At 38.1% G+C, this 19,704-nt stretch overlaps 1 protein-coding gene across 3 annotated transcripts in view; it reads right to left on the reverse strand.

The window, feature by feature from the left end:
- KDM4C (lysine demethylase 4C) overlaps nucleotides 1-19,704 on the reverse strand; it is a 264,479-nt gene that overhangs the window by 204,910 nt on the left and 39,865 nt on the right. For all 3 annotated transcript variants that reach the window (XM_005522679.3, XM_014252351.2, XM_014252350.2), the window contains 2 exons: nucleotides 17,037-17,140; nucleotides 12,510-12,647 (listed from right to left, as the gene is read on the reverse strand). In XM_005522679.3, the coding sequence (XP_005522736.2) occupies nucleotides 12,510-12,647; nucleotides 17,037-17,140 (242 nt within the window). The remainder of the gene's footprint in view (nucleotides 1-12,509; nucleotides 12,648-17,036; nucleotides 17,141-19,704) is intronic.

Genomic DNA, 19,704 nt, shown 5'->3' on the forward strand with positions numbered 1-19,704 from the left:
TTCAACTTTTATTTAATAAACAGTGCAGCAGCTTGCGTAAGAGCCCTGTGCCAGAAATATATAGGCATAATGCTATTTACATGCATCACACAGAAAAAATTTGTGCTATAGTGTTGGAAAAGATTCATGAGAACACACTAGAACTTCAGAACCACAGAATACACTACTCAGACATCAGTACTTGCATATAACATAGCTTAGACTATGACACAGTCATCGGAACACAGGAATACCACCATATGACATTTCATGTTTTTATAACCATATGCTCTATCAAAAGGGGAAGGTTCAAAAAAATAATAGATTATTCTACTAGAACAGGTAAAATTATTGCGATTACTACTATTCCTTTCTGCTTCTAAAACCTAATTCTTAATTCAAAATGTCACAGTACTAGAAATCCACAATTGTGCAAGTTACTGCCCTGTGGGAGACTCACAATCTCCCATTCCACAAATAAATTTTAGAGTGGGAAATTTTAATAGCTGCTGTTCTGTGGAAATTATGAGTTTGTGATGTAAGAACTAAACAGAGGCAGCAAATGATGGTAATAAGATGGAAAAAATATGTAAGTAAGAGATCAATGTAAAAGAAATAAAGAAAATACAAAAGAAAATTCCATTACAACTGCAAAGCTGAGAGTGGCATTGTTATTATGAAGGAAAATGTCAAAAAGCAGAATGCACAAGATTTGCTCTGAAGTAATCTACTAACAATGCAGACCAGAAATGGAAAGCATGTCTGTTCCAGAAACCTTGTAAAATTTCATTAGCAGACAACTCAGTGATATAAGGTGGCTAATTATGATCTAGAAAGTAAAAACATTGATTTGTACAGCATGAATGATGCTGGTATTGCTGCAGACTGGTACCAAATGTATCAACAACATGCAGTGTTTAAAAAAATATTTTGAAAATCAAACAAATAAAATAAGTTGATAGATTAATAACTGATGAGCATATGCACATAGCTATTTCTGACATTCAGTACTAAAACACTGCAGTTGGGGTAGGGAGATACTTTTTAAATCTAGACCTTTAAATTTCACTCACCCGTATTCGAAAAAAAAAAATGGTACAACTGAGTTGGATATTTTTTTTTTTTTGAACAGGCATTTTATTGTAGAAAAGCAACCTAAGCACAATCCTCATTGAAAAAAAAATTATTACCTCAATAAATTTTGAGAGATGGAAGCATTTTTATGCAGTAAGTATCATTTCTCCTCTGATAAAATCAGTTAAATAATATATATTGTGTCTCAATATATATTTCAAAATAAATATACTGTTTGGGTAACATAAGCTAGACATGGCTATCTTCAAGACAACAAGTCTTGTACCCAAATAAATCAAGATATTAAATAACTTTTCTTCCCTGTGAAACAGTCATAACTGCTTGAGGCTGCTGCAGCACAAAAACAAAATATCTTCACACAGGTCTTGAAACAGTCAAGCTGAAAATCTAAGCCAAAGTTTCATTTAACAGCCTGTCAGTTTTTTGATGTGAAGCTAATGAATGCAGTGGCAAACAAATCCATCAAACCTAACATCAAAACAACTGCACTTCATCCCACCAAAGGGAAAAATACAACCTGCAGGCCAGCACTTTGATCTAACCTATCCACGGAAAACACACTTGCTACGCAGCTACCACTGAAGAATGCATGAGTAATTACTGACTTAATTTTATGAAAGAGAGCAATAATACTTAAGTACCCTTAGCTTCAAGTAGAAAAGGTTGGTAGACTTCTCAGGTTTCACATATCAGCTAAACAACAAAAAGCTTTCCAGCACTAGCATCTGAAAACAAATCACATCTTAAAAGGAGCTGCAGTATGAAAGAATCATTACAATGACTAGCAAAACCACCTAGTGTGACACTGCCCCTGAAAGCAGGCATTAAAATTTACATACATTTATACTGAGTGAAAGTCACCAAGTGGTCCCACAAAACAGACACAGTAAGCAATAAGAGCAGTACTCAGAAATGCCAGTACTTTCTCTGAAAGCTTGTGTAAGCATGGACAAGGGGTGTCTGAGAGTTGTGAGAGCTCCTAAGAACAATTTGGAAAAGCATCAGACAGGGGTCCTTTTTTCAGCTGGGATAAAGTTTCTTCTTAGCCCAGCAAGGACTTTTGAGTATCCCATGATCTGACAGCAAGGGGATTCACAAGAAGTTAGAACAGTGTAATGCTGGGACACTTGATCTGAACTGGACGAAGGGATGTTCCACACCATAGGATGTCATGCCCAGTGTATAAACTGATGGGAATTGGCCAGGAGAGGCCAATCATGGCTGTGGGAGAAGTCTGGCATCAGTCAACAACTTTGTCTTGGGATTCACTCCTTCTCACACTTCTTGTCTTGCATCTAATTTTTACTATATTATCATAATAGCTTATTTCAATTATTAAACTGTTCTTATCTCAGTCCGTGGGGTTTACCTTTTTTTCCAATTCTCCTCTGCATTCTACCAGGGGCTGAGAGGACAAGCACTTTGTTTCAGGATGTTGTTAAACCAAGACACAGGAGACTGAGAGGATTGAAACAGTAACCAGAGGACCAAAATAATCCTAACTATGTAATGAAAAATTAGAGAGCCCTAACCAAAACTGCTAATATCACCAGTCCCCTGTACACATAGAAGAATTATGTGTAAATATTTCTATTCACCAATACTGAAAACTGAACACCAACCTTTTCTCCCCACACAAGTTAGCTACTCAGCACAAATCAAAACTGAAACCTAGAAAATATACAAGCTAATAAATAGCCACTGATTCATCTGCTTTATCAACACTAGCAAAATCCACTGGAGCAAGGAAACTCAAAAACGCACTTCATGAAGCCACACATTTCCAGCCTACTCAAATAAATGAAGCACCATTCGGAAAACAAGAAAATCCACAGCAGCCAGAAGGAACCTGCTAGCTGCCCTTATTTCATACGGTTAATTTTTTTTTTTCAGCAATAAACAGCATTCAGAAAATGAAAGTTACAGGATGATGAAAACAATTAAGAGTATCTGAAGTTTAGAGCACATCTGGATCTCACAGAACACAACTGTAGTTGTACATAGCGCTAGCACTAACTCCCTGTTTCACTAAGCTGTGACATATCCACACACCAGCACTTCACCAACATCCGCCTGTGTGAGGTGCCTCCACCTATGGAGACAAAAATTTAGTTTCAGATAAACATTGTTAAAGTGAGAGGTGTGGCTGTAAAGCCTGGGAAGAATAAACTCCATCCCTCTGCCTCAGGGGATGGGTCCTGTGAGCCTGGGAAGAGCTGCCCCCCACCCCAGACCCTCGTGGGGTGGCAGCCCAGGGTGTTCTGACTGGTGTGAGCCCCTGGGGTTTCTCCCTTGCTATTTCCCTATTAGACCCTGACCTTAAACTCCACCTTGGCTCTGCCCCATAAAACCCACAACCCTGCCTCTGTTCTGGGTTTTCTGTGTTTGATTTAAGCTGAAAAAACGGTTTCCTGAGCTTCAACAAGCAGAAACCAGTCTCATTGAATTCTCATGCCAGTCACCAGTAACTGTAGCCTCCCTGGAAATGATCCTGCGGTCCCAGAATGCAACACCTCTGCACCACATCCTTTTGCCAAGCATCTTAAGGAGAGGGGACTGACTTGCTCTTTCCACCGGGATCTACTATTTCTCTTCCTGTGTGTTCTTGCCAATGGAAAAAGAAATACACCCTTTCTATTCTGGAGCTGGAAGGATTTTAGTAGGCCAGTTACTTACTCAATTTTGTTGTTTGAGAGGCGGAAGATTGTTTGGATTCTTTATCTATTTTTCGCTTCTACTTAATTCTGAAGAACTTAATTTTGTCCAAAAGCAAGCTAAAAACAGTAGCTGAGCTGTAGCAAACAGCACGCTGGAGGTGCCACTCGGTATTTCTTTTGGTATGTTGTCCCAAGGCTTTGTCCTGGTTTCAGCTACAGTAATTTCTTCTCAGTAGCTGTTCCATTGTTGTGTTTTGGATACAGAATGAGAATGGTGGTAACACACTGATGTTTTGGTTTTTTTCTAAGTTGTGTTTATCCCAAGTTAAGGATTTTGTTTTCCTTGTCTCCTGCTCCACCACTGAGGAGGTGAGCAAGAGAAACTGTGAGGGAGCACAGCTGGGACAGGTGACCAGAACTGACCAAAAGGATATTCCACAACACAGAACATCATGCCCAGTATATAAACTGGGGGGAGTTACCTGAAAGGGGCTGGTCTGGGTTCAGGAAGAGAGGTCTGGCATCAATCAGTGGGAGGTGAGCAAGAGAATCAAGCATTTTTTCCTTTTTATTATCATTATCATAATTTACCATTATTACTGCATTTTGCTTTATTTTCAATTATTAAACTGTTCTTATCTCAACATGCAAGTTTTACTTTGATTCTCCTACCCATTCCCCTGGGCTGGGGAGGAGACGAAGTGGAGTTGATCGAGTGTCTGCATGCTGTTTCATCTCTATCTGGGCTTAAAACCATGACAGTCTTGCACAAACTCTAGAAAACAAGCTGGATGACACATCCCTGCTCTCAGGGTTCAACTATTACAGGTAGTTAGGGGACATACAGTGAAACCAAGACCACAAGTTTAGCATTTTTAAAAACACAAAATCATTGTTGGAATCTGTTGGAATTCATAGTCTTTACTTAATGGAAGTGTCCAATACCAAGGATCAAAACTAGCTCTTAATTAACATTTGCATGTGATTTCTTTAAATATTAGTTACATTAAATATTTAGCACCATCTCACTTCATGCTGGAAAGCAGTATCATCACATAGCGTAAACATTTACTATAACTTCAACAGAAATCTTTGTTGTATTTTTTTCCTCCACAAAATCAATGAAGAATATTGATTGCATTTCAGGATTTTTTTCTAAGACAAATCCAAAGCAATTAGAAAGTATTCTATAAAAAATAAAAGTGTTCCTTAGGAAGACAATCATTCATCAGTATAGAATATTCTCTAAGAGTACAGCAATGAAGTGACCTAGATATTGCCACATTTTGCTGACACAGACAATCTCTGCAGCATAATACAGAGGAACTGCATGATCCAAAACATTATTTTCAATTAAAGTCTTGCACTTTACACATAAAGAAAGAAAAGACAGGTCAGCCGCAGTATCAGTAGTCCGAAGAATGACAAATGGGACTGCAAGGTTGTGTGGGTTATGGTTGGGGATTTTTTGCTTTTTCTTTTGAGTGAAATTACTGGACCTGAAAATAAAACTTATTAAAATATCAGTATTCTTTGGAGACACCAACTTTTCACCTTTTTAATTAAAACCTCCAGGAAGTTTTCTAATGTTGTGATAAAAACTAATCACAGATATACTCATGGTTTTCTAGGGAAACACAGCAACCAAGAAACAGAGTACAGTTATACAATATCAAATTATATTTTTTTTTTTTTCATGACAGAATCCTATCTTAAGTACTTACAGACAACAATTCAATTTTAATTGAATTTTCCTTTTGTCCTCTTTGCAAATCCAACCAGATCTGCTCTCATATGGTCCCAAAACAATGTGGGTACTTTTTTGCTCCACTTGCCTCAGAAGCTGCCAACACTATGTTCTGAAGCTGATGGGATGATTACTAAAGTGCAGCAGGATTCTGTAACTTCCTTGGGCATCCTGTCATTTGCTGTGGAGCTTCTCCCTGTTAGCTAGTGTCTGTGCAGCACTCAAACTTGAATGCTCACACAATAATTTTCTGGCAAGGGAGATGCCCCCTGATAGAACTGCCTATGTCGAGAGCAATCCAAAATGAAAGGCTGGCTGTATTAACTGAGGCCATGAAGGCTGTGCTAAGATTTATTGCTTTTACTTTCGTTTTTTTCCCCCTCTCTCTGCTAGGACTATTAGCAGTTTGAAAAGAAAGTCTGAGTCATGGTGGGTGATATACTTGCATTTTCTTACGAGTGTGCACATAAGTCTTTGCAAATACTTGTGCAAACAAAAACTTTCGAAGTGGTAGCCTTAAATACCAGGTTTTGAACTTTAACATTTAGTTTACCTGAATTCATTCAAAAAGATTGATCTGATGTTGACTCACTTAAGTAGAAGTCTTTTTTGTTCAAAATAAGTATTTCAGCTGCTGATAACGCAGTGGTACCAAGTAAATTCTGTCAGATAATTTGTCATGAGGGAGGGAAGACCTTCTCCCTCTCTACCACTGCCTGAAAGAACCTGAAAGTGAGCTGGGGGTTGGGCTTTTCTCTAAGTCAGAAGTGGCAGGACAGAGGAAGTGGTCTCAAGTTGCACCAGGGGAGGTTTAGGTTAAGTATTAGGACACATTTCCTCATGGAAAGGGTTGTCAGGCATTGGCCAGGCTTCTGTCAATAACTTTATAATTTTTTCAGTATTTCCTCTGTTTGTCTTGTATACCCTATTTCTACAGCATGAACAAATACCAGTAAGATTTAAGGAGAATTAGTTCACCATATTTCCTGTAGTTCTTTTTTTCATAGACATTTCTATTTAAGAAAAAAAATCCTACCATCTGTACATTCTATCATGCTCTTTTTCATTTAGAAAAGAGAATAAAAGTAAACTTTGATTCTCTTTCTTGTGGTAATAAGTGATAAGAATTAAACAAATAACATTAACGACTCTGACCATTTGCCAAAGAAACTGTAGTTCATATTTGACAATAGTATCTAAAATTTCTTTATAGAGGGAGATTAGTTATTATTGCTCTGAAGCCACTGTGAAACTTGTAGACAATTAAATTTAACTGCAGACACCAGGGAAATACTTTAATTTTTTGTATTATATATGTACAATACTGCTCATAGGTGCAGTGGCCACCAATCACAGAATTCAGTGTGCTAAGATAAATGTTTCATTCATATGAAATCCTAGAGAATTTTGACAAAATACTTAGAGTATATATGTGACTTCCTAGTTAAAATTTCAGAATTTCAGTAGCACTTTTGGGGTGGTGTAAAGAAACATAATTATACTACCTTTAAGATTATCTAACTCCACTGAATTTAAAGATGACATTAAGTTTACAGTATAATACAATAACAGAGATGCATACTGGAGGCATAAAACATTTATCAGTTTGTACTGCAGAAACTGTACACCAAATAGTAGACTATTTTTTAAAAACATAAGAAATAGGAAGCCAGTACACTGACAGGGAGATATTTGCACGGAGCACCACCTCAGCTTTGCTACATCTGAAGATGCAGGCTGCCATTCTTGAAGTTAAGCTGAATTATTTTTAGAGCTGCACACGGTTTGTATCTTTTAAAATCTGAGTCAGTTTTACCTGCCACATTTAACTCTTGTGTATCCATGGTTCTCTCAACTTTGTTTCATTGTACTATTCCTAGATATTTCAAGTTATCAAATGCCTAGATTATCAAATGCATTTCAGAGTTTAAAATTAACTTTAGAGTTACCGCTTTATCTGTTGGCTATTAAAGACACAACTTTCCTATTAAAGGTAGACACCAGTCTGAATGTTAGATGTGTTTAGAGATTTTCAGGACTTTTTGAAAACCTTCTCAAGAAGGTATCTCTCAGTCTCCAATGTCTAATAGGAGTTCACTCTCTTTACCAGGCTGTTAAACCAGCACAGCTGATTTTTCCCTTTATTCCATGTCATTAACTAATGACATGTATTAACTACATGTATTAACATGTAACATGTAACTCCATGCATTAGCTAATATATTAAGAAGGTTGCTACTGGAAAGGTTTTTTTTTTCCAATTACAGACAAGTTAACACAGAAAATGTCTCTAACTGAAACATTTTCTGAGTCATGCAAAACAAGGCTTATATAAGCCTTAACAATGATTAAGATCAGAGAATATTCAAAAACAGGGAAAACTGCTGAATAAATTGCCCACTTTTTTGATTTTGTGCATTTACTTCATTATTTGTACATCCATCAATGGATGGCTACAAGCTTTCAGAAGGTGAAGGAGAGGAAGTAGAGGCAGTGCAATGGCTCTCTGCATCAGGGAGTATTTTGACTTTGCAGAGCTCAAGGTGATGATAGGTACAACTATGGGTAAGACTCAGGGGGCTAACAACACAAACATCCTGGTGGAAGTCTACTACAGACCACCCAACCAGGATGAAGAGGTGGAAAAAATACTCTGTGAGCAGCTGGTAAGTAAACTCATGACCACTGGACCTTGCTCTTATGAGAAGTCTTAGCCAGCCAGATATCTATTCAGCAGAGAGGAGGCAGACTAGGAAGTTTCTGGAATGCATGGTGTGGTAGTTTGACATTAAAGGAAAAAAAGTAGAAAACACTCAGGGAAGTGATTTACCTCAGAGAGGCTGCTGGGAGTTTCTCTCTGCTTGAGATCAGCCCAATAGCTGGCCAGTTCTGAGAACTGACAGCATTTTGCACCACTGAAAAGTGAGATCACCTTTGTGAACACCACCTTTTAAAAACCAAGCCCAAGAACTTCTGGCCCTCTTTCTTTCTGGCCTTGAAAGGTATTGGAGCTCTGGTGCAGCTAGCCCTGCTTCCCTGCAGCCTGGGTGTGGGGGTGCTGGGCCGAACTCCAGCAGCTCCTGGGCAGGGGATGGAGGCTGCGGGGCTTCCCCCCGGCCCCAGGCTGGGCCAGGCTCTGCTGCAGCCCCTCCCGGAAAACCCTCCAGGTCCCATTCCAGTGGGGAGGCTGAAGCCCTTCCCAGGGGGCCCCCAGCCCTAGGCTGGGCCAGGCCACAGCTGCTGACATCTCACCAATATATCCCCCCATGGCCCGCACAGAGAGCTCCAGGCCAAGGACCATTCGCTCTGGGCTAAAGAGACACCAAAGCAGTTTGAAATCCGACACCATGAATACCCGGCCGAGGCTTGGGCCAGATTCAACCCTTTCACTACACAGATGAGACCTAGAGACTTTAATCTCCTCTCCAGAGAGAGGAAAGTGGGAGTGATTGACACGTAAAAGACAACATGAAACATCAAGTCAGTAAGAGAAAGAGTCAAGCCTCAGATGGAAGGAGAATGAGGAGATGCTTTAACAAGCTGAAATATTCCTTTGGTAGGGCCATGGAGATGGACAATAATGTTCTGAAATACTCCTTTAATTCATTAGAGAGTATTGGGGGAATGAAGTATTCAAACTGTAAACCTGAGCAAAGGTTATCTATTGATGAGCTAAGTAGATGGTGGAGGAACTGTGATCCCATGAGATGCTTGAACAGAGAGAGAGAGAAAGAGAAGTGAGAGCTGATGAAGACCCTTTGCCCCAGGGAGAGAAGAAAACGTCTGTTCCCCTAGATAATTACAGAGACAGATGAAGAGAACCTTTGGCTTTGAATAACTCATCCTTAAAATAATACCCCTTGAGTTCATGACCCATGAACACGCCTCTGAGTGGTGTGAAAATGGGAGGAAATGGCAGGGGTTTTTTCCCCGGGCGGCTGTTATTCATAAAAATAAGAAACCACAAGAAAACTGTTTTCTTGTAGAGAACTTTCCATGGAATGACAAGAGAAAACTTCCCTCCCTACAGAGACTGATGAAAAGACTGTTGTAAAGTTAGTACTGCTTTAACATCCCAGGTTTTGTCTCTACATTGTCAGCTGAGAAAGGAAAAAGGTTGGGTGGAAGGAGAAAAGGTTTCTGGAAGTTTTATTCTGGTTTCTTATTTCCTGTAGTCCTGTTAATAAAGTTTCTTTATTCCTTTTCAGTTTTAAGCCTGTTTTACCCTTCTCCTAATCCATATCTCACATCAAGAAATTAATAAGTACTCTGGTGACTTTAGCTAGTGCTAAAACCCACCACACATGGAAAATCACTTCCTTATGCAGCTGTTAAGAGCCTACCAGCAATGAGGTCCTGCTAGACCTGCAGTTTACAAACAGAGAAAGGCTGGTAGGAGATGTAGTGGAAGGAGATTGTCTTGGGCACAATGACCATGAAATGATAAGAGTTTTTAATTCTTGGTAAAGTAAGCAAGAAATCTGGCCTATTCAGGACACTGGTTTGGAGAGTCCTCTGCACAGGCCTGAAGGCTCAGGAGCATCCCTAGGGGTTAAAAGACAAGATGGTGGGAAAGAAGAGTGGCCTGGCTGAACAGGGAGCAGGGAGCTTTCACAGGAACTCACTGAAAAGGGAAGAGTTTATGACCTTTGGAAAAGGGGGCAGGCACCTCTTGAAGCGTAGTACAAGGATGTGATGAGATCATGTAGAGAAAAAACTAAAAAGGTGAAAGTTCAACTGCAACTGGCCACTGCTGTGGAAAGACAATAAAAAGTGTTTTTATAAATACATCAACAACAAGAGGAGGGCCAAGGAAAATCTCCATGTTTTATTGTAGGCAGGAATATTGTCAGGGGTGGGGGAATATTGTCACTAAGGCTAAAGAAAATGCCAAGGTACTTAATGCCTTCTTTGCCTCAGTCAGAAAGTTTCCCTACAGCTGTTTCCCTGAGCTGGTAGACAGGGAGTAGAAGAGATCCCCTGTAATCCAGGAGAAAGTATTCAGTAGCTTGCTGTGCCACTTAGATACTCAGTCTATGGTGCCAGATGGGATTCACCCAAGGGAGGGTGAGGGACCTGACAGAAGAATTCACCAAGCTGCTCTCCATCATTCATTACCAGTCCTGGTTAACTGGGAAGGTCCCAGAGGACCAGAGGTTGGTCAATGTCATGCCCATCAACAAGAAGTTTCAGGGCCTGTCAGCCTGAACACAGTGCCATGAAAGGTTATTGGACAGATTATCTTAATAATGATCACACAGCACATACAGGGCAAGCAGGAAATTGGGCCCAGCCAGCAGGGGTTTGTAGAAAGCAGGTCCTGCTTGACCAACAGGATCTCCCTTAATGAGCACCCAGGGACCTGGACATGGGAAAAGCTGTTGATGTTGTCTGTCTAGACTTCAGCAAAGCCATTGAAACTAGTAGCTCATAGCTTGGATAGACACACTGATCACTGCTCAAAAATTCATCTGCATAGCTGGGTACAAAGAGTGGTGGTGCACGGAGTTACATCCAGGTGATGGTCATTAACAACTGGTGTTCCCCAGAACACAGTACTGGGGCCAGTTCTGTTTTAATAGCTTTATCAATCATCTAGACAAGCGGAGTGAGTGCACCCTCAGTTTGCAGATAACACCGAGCTGTGTGGGAGTGGAGTGTTGATCTGCTGGAGGGCAGGCAGGCTCTGCAGAGGGATCTGGACAGGCTGGATCATGGGCCAAGGCCGTGCTGTGAGGTTCAACAAGGCCCAGAGCTGGGTCCTGCCCTTGGGTCACAACAGCCCCAGGCAGTGCCACAGGCTGGGGCAGAGTGGCTGGAAAGCTGCCCAGAGGAAAAGGCCCTGGGGGTGCTGGTGACAGCAGCTGAACAGGAGCCAGCAGTGCCCAGGTGGCCAAGGAGGCCAATGGCATCCTGGCCTGTGCCAGCAATAGTGTGGCCAGCAGGAGCAGGGCAGGGATTGTTCCCATGAGGCCACATTTCAAATGCTGTGTTCTGTTTTGGGCCCCTCACTACAGGAAAGACATTGAGCTGCTGGAGTGAAACAAGAGAAGGGCAATGAAGCTGGTGAAGCTCTTGAGCACAAGTGCTGTGAGGAGTGGTTGAGAGAGCTGAGGGTGTTAGCCTGGAGAAAAGGAGGCTCAAGGGGGACCTTCTCATCACTTTCTACAACTGCCTAAAAGGAGGTTGTAGTGAGGTGGGGGTTGGTCTCTTCTCTCAGGCGTCAAATGACAGGATGAGAGAATACAGGCTCAAGCTGCACCAGGGGAGGTTCAGGCTGGACATCAGGAAGAATTTTTCAGTGAAAGGGTGGTCAGGCACTGGAAGAACAGCCCAGGGAAACAGCAGAGTCAAGAAACAACTGGATGCGGCATTTAGTGCTACGGTTTAGTTGATACATTGTCAAAGTTTGGACAGAGTGATCTTGCAATTTTTTTTCTAACATTATGGATTCTATGATTCTACGCTGTACACAAAAAAAAAGAAGACATGCACACCACAGAACAAGATTTCAGTCTAAAATATCTTCACATACACACCCCAAACACTTTATTATCTTGTACTACTACAAGTTTTCTGATTAGATTTAAGATGAGAAAAAATTGAACTTTTTTCTTTAAACTTTATTTGAAGTTTCACTATTTATGTTCCTTCCCTGGTATCGAAATTCCTAGTTAAACTAAATGCTTTCACAAACAGTAAAGCTTAAAGGAAATTTAAGAGAAGAAGTTGTCTTCACATATATTAACCTCAGTGCATGTAGCTTCCATTTAAAAATATCCACAAACAGAACTGGTTTCGAAGAACAATAAATACACTAAGCAGCAAACAAAACTGACTACTGAGAGCAATATATATTACTGGAAGTATAATACCTATTATCAAAATAACAACTAAAAATTAAATTTGAATGGCAGCTTAATGTATTATCTGATCTAATAGTTATCCCTTTCTCATCACCTTCCAGAGATTCTCATAAAGAAATAACCACAGGAAATAATTCCTTTCACATCAATTTTCTGCTTACTTACCAATTTTGCTGCTTTTCCATAATCAATCCATCGAATGGTGGCAAAGTTTGTTGACTCAGCACAATTAAATCCATGGTTAAACCCTGCATGGTATCCATATGGGAAAGTGATCATAAATTCTCCCGCCTCTTGGGTAACCTGCAACAATAAAAAAGAATTTTTAAAGGCCAAAATAAATAAACTTTTAAAAAGCCTTAAAATAAACCATGTTACAAAGCATTTCTAGTCCTACAGCAATGAAAGCTACATATGCCCTTACAACTAACTAAAACAAAGAATTTTTTTTTACATGGCACATAGAAGAGATTTAATACAAACAGGAACAGTATACTTGAGACAATGTTCTTTACTCTCAAATTCATAGCTAGGTGCAATTTTTAACAAATTCAGAAAGAACTCAAAGAAGTCAATCTTGGAGCAGAGGTTCACTAGTAATAAAACCTGGAAGTAACTAGAAAAGACAGTACGAAGAATATATCATTCTTACTGGCTGAGAGGAAGCAAAGACCAGCTGGATTAAAATACCCACAGTTACCATGCCTAAATCTGCAGAATGCTGCTGTCCTTCCCCTCTTTCTCTTTAGGCAACATTTTAGACAGCAGAAACACTCTGGCACTACTGGTAACAGGAATTCCAAATAACTAAAGGGTAAGTGGGGTAGAAGGAGGTTCTGAAAGACCAAAGACTTGACTACAGTTAAACTCTGACATTGTTTTAGAGACAGAGCAAGGATAATTGCAAAAGACTACAACCAAAAGAAAATGTGTGAATACAACCGGATCAACAAGATACTATAGAAAGCAGAAAAAAAAAAAAAAAAGGAAAACTAAAAGCCAACCTAAAACTCACTTCACAGTGATTGTATTTTGTATATACAAAACTAACCCAAATTCCAACTAGTTTTAAGAGACGTATCAGACTTGAAAAGCTTTTAGACTAAACCACAAAAAAAGAGGAGTGGTAACATAAACAAATCACTAGTCAGATTATTTTCTTTCAAGGGAGAAATCTCGTCTTCCTGCACTAGGATGGACTGCTGCTCTCCTACATAAGGAAAAAAGGAGACAGCACTTCTTGTCAGTCACTAATATTCTCTCCACACAGTGACAGCTTTAATCTCCTAAAGTCAGACCACCAGAGACTTTATCAAGGACAGGCTAGTCAGGGACTTGAAACAGCACACTGTCTTCTGAATTATCTGATAAGAGTTAATGAATAAAATAGATTATACAGAGTAGTTAAAAGAGATTCTCCATGCTCTGTTTGATACACATTTTACGTGAAATACACATCAGACAACAGACCCACTAAAAGCAAACAGATCTATTTTAATGTAACAAATAATCTAGCAAATAATCTGACCGGTGACTGATGACTATTCAACATATGCATTCGTTGATTACAGGAAAATAAGGAGTGTCTAAATAGATTGTTTTCAGTGTGTGGCAATGCCTACATAAGCAATACAGTAAGAAAAAATTGGATGGACAAATATGACTCTTTTTAAGGACATACCGTTATGACTTGAAGTCACAAAAAGGTAGGGTTAAATTTTAAAGTCACCAAAATTAAAACTAACACCTTCAAACATTTTTCTTTTTAATGTCATGTCCTAAATCTCAGCTCTCTACTAGTATAGCTGCCTTAAATTTAATTTCTGCTTTTACAATTTCCTTCAAAATTGTTTTTACTATTTTATAAATTCTTTTTGTGCTTTTTTGCCCAGTGCAAGAACATACAGGGTTAGCGCTTCAGAGAGGTCTATTTTTGATTGTATTAAGGGATGAAGGAAACAGAGGAAAACAAGAAAAACAGCCAACAAGGCTAGAGAAAAAAACTGGATCTTAAATGTTGCATGGTTAATTTTTTTGTGGATTCATATTTAGTATATACATGCAAATGCACACGTAGTTGCATATTTTGTAACTGTTACTGTAGCACTTCAACAATTGCTGTGGGAATGTTTAAGAAAGATTATTTGCAACACTAACAATTCCAAAATTTATCTCAATACACCCTCCCACTGCTGACAGTTTAGCAGGTGTTCTATTGCAACAAGCAGCAGTTCAGCTGCCACCTGGTAGGCGTAGGCTGACTTATCAGCATTCAGCACATTTCCACTCCTATCACTTTGAGCCATGAGAGATCACAGCCTGGTTCTCTCTATTCACTTTCTCACTGAATCCCATTAATTACAATTACACTTGGGTACAGTCTGCATCCTCCAAAGACTAGGTGACAGAACCAAACTTAAATATTTAACTGTTTGTAGCACTTTTTTTTTTCTTTTTTCCCCCTCTCTTTAGAGGATTATTATCCTCTAAATTAGAATATAGGCATAATCAAGACACCAAAATACAAAGATCAACTCCCTTACCCTACCTCAAATGCATCATACTGAAAATAAGTGCCAAATGCTGACATTCTGCAATATGCTACTTAAAACACCAACCACTGAAAATTATACAGTTCAGAGTAATGTTCTGTAAATCCAAAACTATAAATCTGGTTATAAAACCATCCAGCTTGGAAAGTTTCACCTGACACTTCATGATAAAGCACAAGGCTATGAAGGGAATCAGTCTATTTACCTATACATTACAAAAACTCAGCAGCTACATTTCCATATGATAATAAATCATTCAGAAAACAAACTGCTTATTTTATGAGTAATTTATTCAAAAAAGTTTGCTTTCCAAGGCAGGCAGTATCACTCTAAATGCCTACATTTCCTCAATTTTACACATAGGTTGAATTAAGCATGAAAGGTGAAGTGATGTTCCAAAAAGGCATAAAACACATCTGTGTCTTCATCTCACCTGTGTCACTAAACATGACTGGTAACACAGAGGTGTTCTGGTTCTTGCTGGGCATGTCGTACACAGCATCAAGACCTTTTCTGCCCCCCAAATCATTCCGCCGGTGAGGAGGATGGGGGTGCACAAAAAAATGGGAGGGGACAGCTGCACCCATGGTATCCTCCTCAATACATAAAGCTGTGAGAAAAAGAAGGCAGGCCAATTGTTTGGAGTGGTGACATCTGTCCTGCCAAGTCACCGTTACACATGACAGAGCTCTGCATGACAAGACTCTGCTTTCCTGGGAATGACTGAACACCTGCCTGCCCACAGGAAGCAGTGAATGAACTCCTTGTTTTGCTTGGCTTGTGTGCACAGCCTTCCCTTTCCCTTTTCCTATTAAACTGTGTCTCAAACTATGAGTTTTCTACCTTTTATCATTCCAGTTCTCACCCCATCCCTCCAAGCGGGAGTGAGCAAGCACCTGTCTGGTGTTTAGGTTCCAGCTGGGCAAAAATATATATGAAAATACTCTCTTTTTTTTGTTTATTTGGGTTTTATTTAATAGTTGGGAAAAGATCAACTAAACCAGACAGGAAGCACTGCATTATCCTATATTTTAGGCCAGGGGAAACATGTTAAGCAAAGTCTGTATACATATGCTCACATTATATCAATAAATAAATAGCACAAAAAACACAAAAACGGAAAACACAATAATAAGCAAGGATAGTTTACATGACCATATTGCAGTGGGAATAAACTGAGAAAAAGCATATATTGCCTATTTCTTCTGAACAAATTAAAACAGTCTGTGCAATAGGAATCATAGCCCTTTAATGATCAAAAGCATTGTAAAAACTCAGTATAAAGACAAACAGATTCTGGCAGGGCACATTCTGAATCAAGTTCTAGTCTTCTAAGTAGGCTTACAGAACTTCTAAACTTAGAACTTTAGAATTTACAAAATATACAGAATAAGTACACTTAATAAAAAAAAAGCCATGCACTGAAAATATTTTGTTAGCTGGCACCTACATGAAGTTCAAAGTGGAAAACAATTAATACAGAATATCTTGTAGAAAGCAAAACAAACAGAATAGGTCAGATGTTTTTTAAAAGCAGCTATGTATTAAATTCAACCACAAAGAAGGAATACAGGTATTCTTCTCATTTTCTGTTTCTATAATGTTCTTATTAAACGTTTATTCTGCCACTACCTAACAGTCAAAAATAATCATATATTCTTTTTCTATTATGTTACAGCTTTTAAAATATATTTTAAATTAAATAACAGTTCTTTTGGCTTTATTCCACCTTAAACCTTTCATATGCTTATAATGATAAAGTTATATTTAATTGCATTAGAAAAGCAACATACAGATATAAAGAAATTAAATGCTTGTGTTAAAATATTAGATATATAACTTAACAGAGTGAGTTAACAAGTGTTTCAGTCAACAGAAAATCACATCCAAGCTACCATGGAAATAAATTAAAAATAAGAAATTTTGGTAATGTCTTAGAAAAAAATCACAGAAATGCTGTAATGGTTACAAGTGTTTATTGCTAGAAAATTCTCTGCTAAAACTATTTTAAGTTTTAACACATATTTTAACGCAGCTACTACCTTAAAAAAACCCATCACCTTTACTGCAACAATATTTATACTAAACACAATCTAATCCAATTTATGAAAGTAGGGTTTAAAAAGAAACATTAACATACCTTGTCAAAAGGAATTCCGTACTTTTTCAATATTGACGGAGAAATCAGGGTCATCTTGTGGCGAAGAAAAGCATCACATCCTTGAGAGCTGCTCGGAAAGAACCCTAATAAGGCAAGAAAAGCAAAATTACACATCTTTTCATTAAATCAAATAGGAAATCTTTGTAGTATTTTTCAATACTTAATACTGTTTAGACTTGCTGTAGAATTTTGTGTCATGTCATTCCTAGGTTCCCAGAGATTTCACAAAAATCAAATGCACCTTCTAAGTTTTTCAACTGCTTCCCAGAGGGAGGGGCTACAGGGTCATCCTTTTTTGGTAAGAAGTGAAATAATTTAGAATAGACATGGAACTGTACACTTAAGCATAGTTTTTTACCCTTCAGAGAAATATATTGTTGATGGTAGTTTTTTTTTTATGCTAATGCTCATTCTGCACACATGAAAATCAATTGCAGGAAACAACTTTAAAAGGATTCAATGAAGACTAAGTTTACCTCACACTTACAAACCATCTATACAGTAAACAAATACAGCTTCCTAACTTTGTACAATCTGTTGTATTCCTCTCATATAAATAAATGGTAGTTCACCATTCACAGAAGCAGGTTAGTTTTTGGAAAAATATGCTTACTCAATTATTAAAAAAATAGTAATTCCTTTTCAGTAAGCCATCTGAATTTTTTCAATGCCTTGAGGAAAAAAAAAAAGTAACTATAATTTTCCATAATATATTGCTTTCTCTCTAATGTCAGATTTTATTTCTTCAGTCTGGTGAGTCTTATACATTATATCTATTAACCATCCTAAAACTTCAGAACAATCAAGAAGTTATCCTATTACAGTTGTTAAATTGTACATTCAATCTAGCACGCTCACCAGTACTGGAAGAACAATATTTTTCTGATTTCTCAGAAATAAGGTTAAGCAGCACTTAAACAGCAAAGGTATAATGTAGACTTTATGATAATCAATGTACTAGAAAGCCTGCTAAGCTGCCCTGATATCAAATTTTATCCAAATTTGTCATTCTTAATTTTTTTCTCACCAACAAGCACAGAATTCTTTACATTCTCTTTGAATTGCAAATAATGTTGCAAGTTTCAAAAAGTACTATTTGATAGGTACAGTTATATATATGTGGCTTCACAGATTAAAAGACATTTAAAAGAAACTAGCTCACAATTAGTGGACTCCAGCAAAAAAAAAAAAACAGCTATTTTTTCACAAGTAATGCCAATAACATTAATGATAACAATCAAAACTTAGAATCTACAGTTTCTGAGCATCAAGAAATCTCAGTCCTAGGCAGTATAATAATATAAATATATGGGAACTTACTGTGAAAAATGTGATTGAAAATGATACTTGAGACTTGAGGGTAAAGCTGGTATGAAAAGTAGCTTAAAGCTTAATGGCTAAAAGCAGAGTGAGTTTAACTGAATTTTCCTTGAGAAAATAAATTTTGTACCAAATTATGTTACTGCAATATGCTTAATTAGCTTAACACAAGATGATAAAAAGCAAACGATGGGCAGACATCCAAAACTTAAGCTGTACCACTCCAGCTCCAAGAGATCAGACATAGCTGTGACAAGTCCAACCAGAAGGCAGGCTTGTTGCTGAATTCCAAGAAAGTTGCAAATAACACAGAGCAGCAGAATACAACCTGCTCAAAATCCACTACTAGAAATTTACAGAAGAGCATTTGCTGTGGTTACAGAGCCCTCACAGTGAAACTGAAGTGCAGCCTACACATTCTGTACTGTTATAAAATATCTTTTAACTTGTCAAAATCAACACTTATGCACACAAATTTTTCAGTCTCATTCACCTCATTTTCTCAAAGGAATTCCCCTTCAATGAACAAGGAAAGAAAGAAAGATAGTATTTCCTCAATACTTGGAAGTATTGCCTTATATACGTATAAGACAATAATATCTCTATAGTCCTTACAAGACTCCCTTTATCAGAAGATCTTTTGTTTGCCAGGCTAAATGTAAGGTCACACAAGCTTTTCTTCTGGAAAATAAAATCCCTGTGGGAAAACTGGCTAACAGATGTAAAAAATACCGCATAGAGGTCTTTGCATTAGAAATATTAAAAGACTCTTAGAAAAACAGCAAATGCAGGCCAATTCAAAATATGCCCACAATATTAAGAATCATTCTGAAATACCAAGTTGATGTTAAAATTAGCAAAAGGATTACCAAGTAGTCCTGCGTGTTTAGTGAAATCCCACATTCAAAAGAAAAAATACTGAAATCTATCTAGAATGTAACTGCTATTCAAATTCTGTACAACATTCATGCTTTTAAGGGACACATGAAATTTTATTTTAATCCATTAACACTAATCCACTAAGTCTAAATCAGTTCTGTGAGAGCAGGTATGTTGTAGGAATAATTCACATACAACCCCAGTTTCTTGGATGGCCTCTTGAGACATGGCAGACCCATACCCTATCCATCTCCTTGGAAATGATTACGAAGAAACAAACTAAGAATTCAAAACCATTACTTCATAGAAGCCAATGAGAAATAATCAGAGCTCAGGGTAAAACTGAATAAGGTTGCTCATTGATTTATGTCCATGAGAAAAAAAGCAATCAAATTGAAAATTCTCCAATACATGATTTATAGAAACAATGACATTTTTAACAGCTAGA

Source organism: Pseudopodoces humilis, chromosome 4, assembly GCF_049639895.1.
Source record: "Pseudopodoces humilis isolate 2021_Gansu_Grassland_sample_001 chromosome 4, ASM4963989v1, whole genome shotgun sequence".
Classification (NCBI taxonomy): Eukaryota; Metazoa; Chordata; class Aves; order Passeriformes; family Paridae; genus Pseudopodoces; species Pseudopodoces humilis.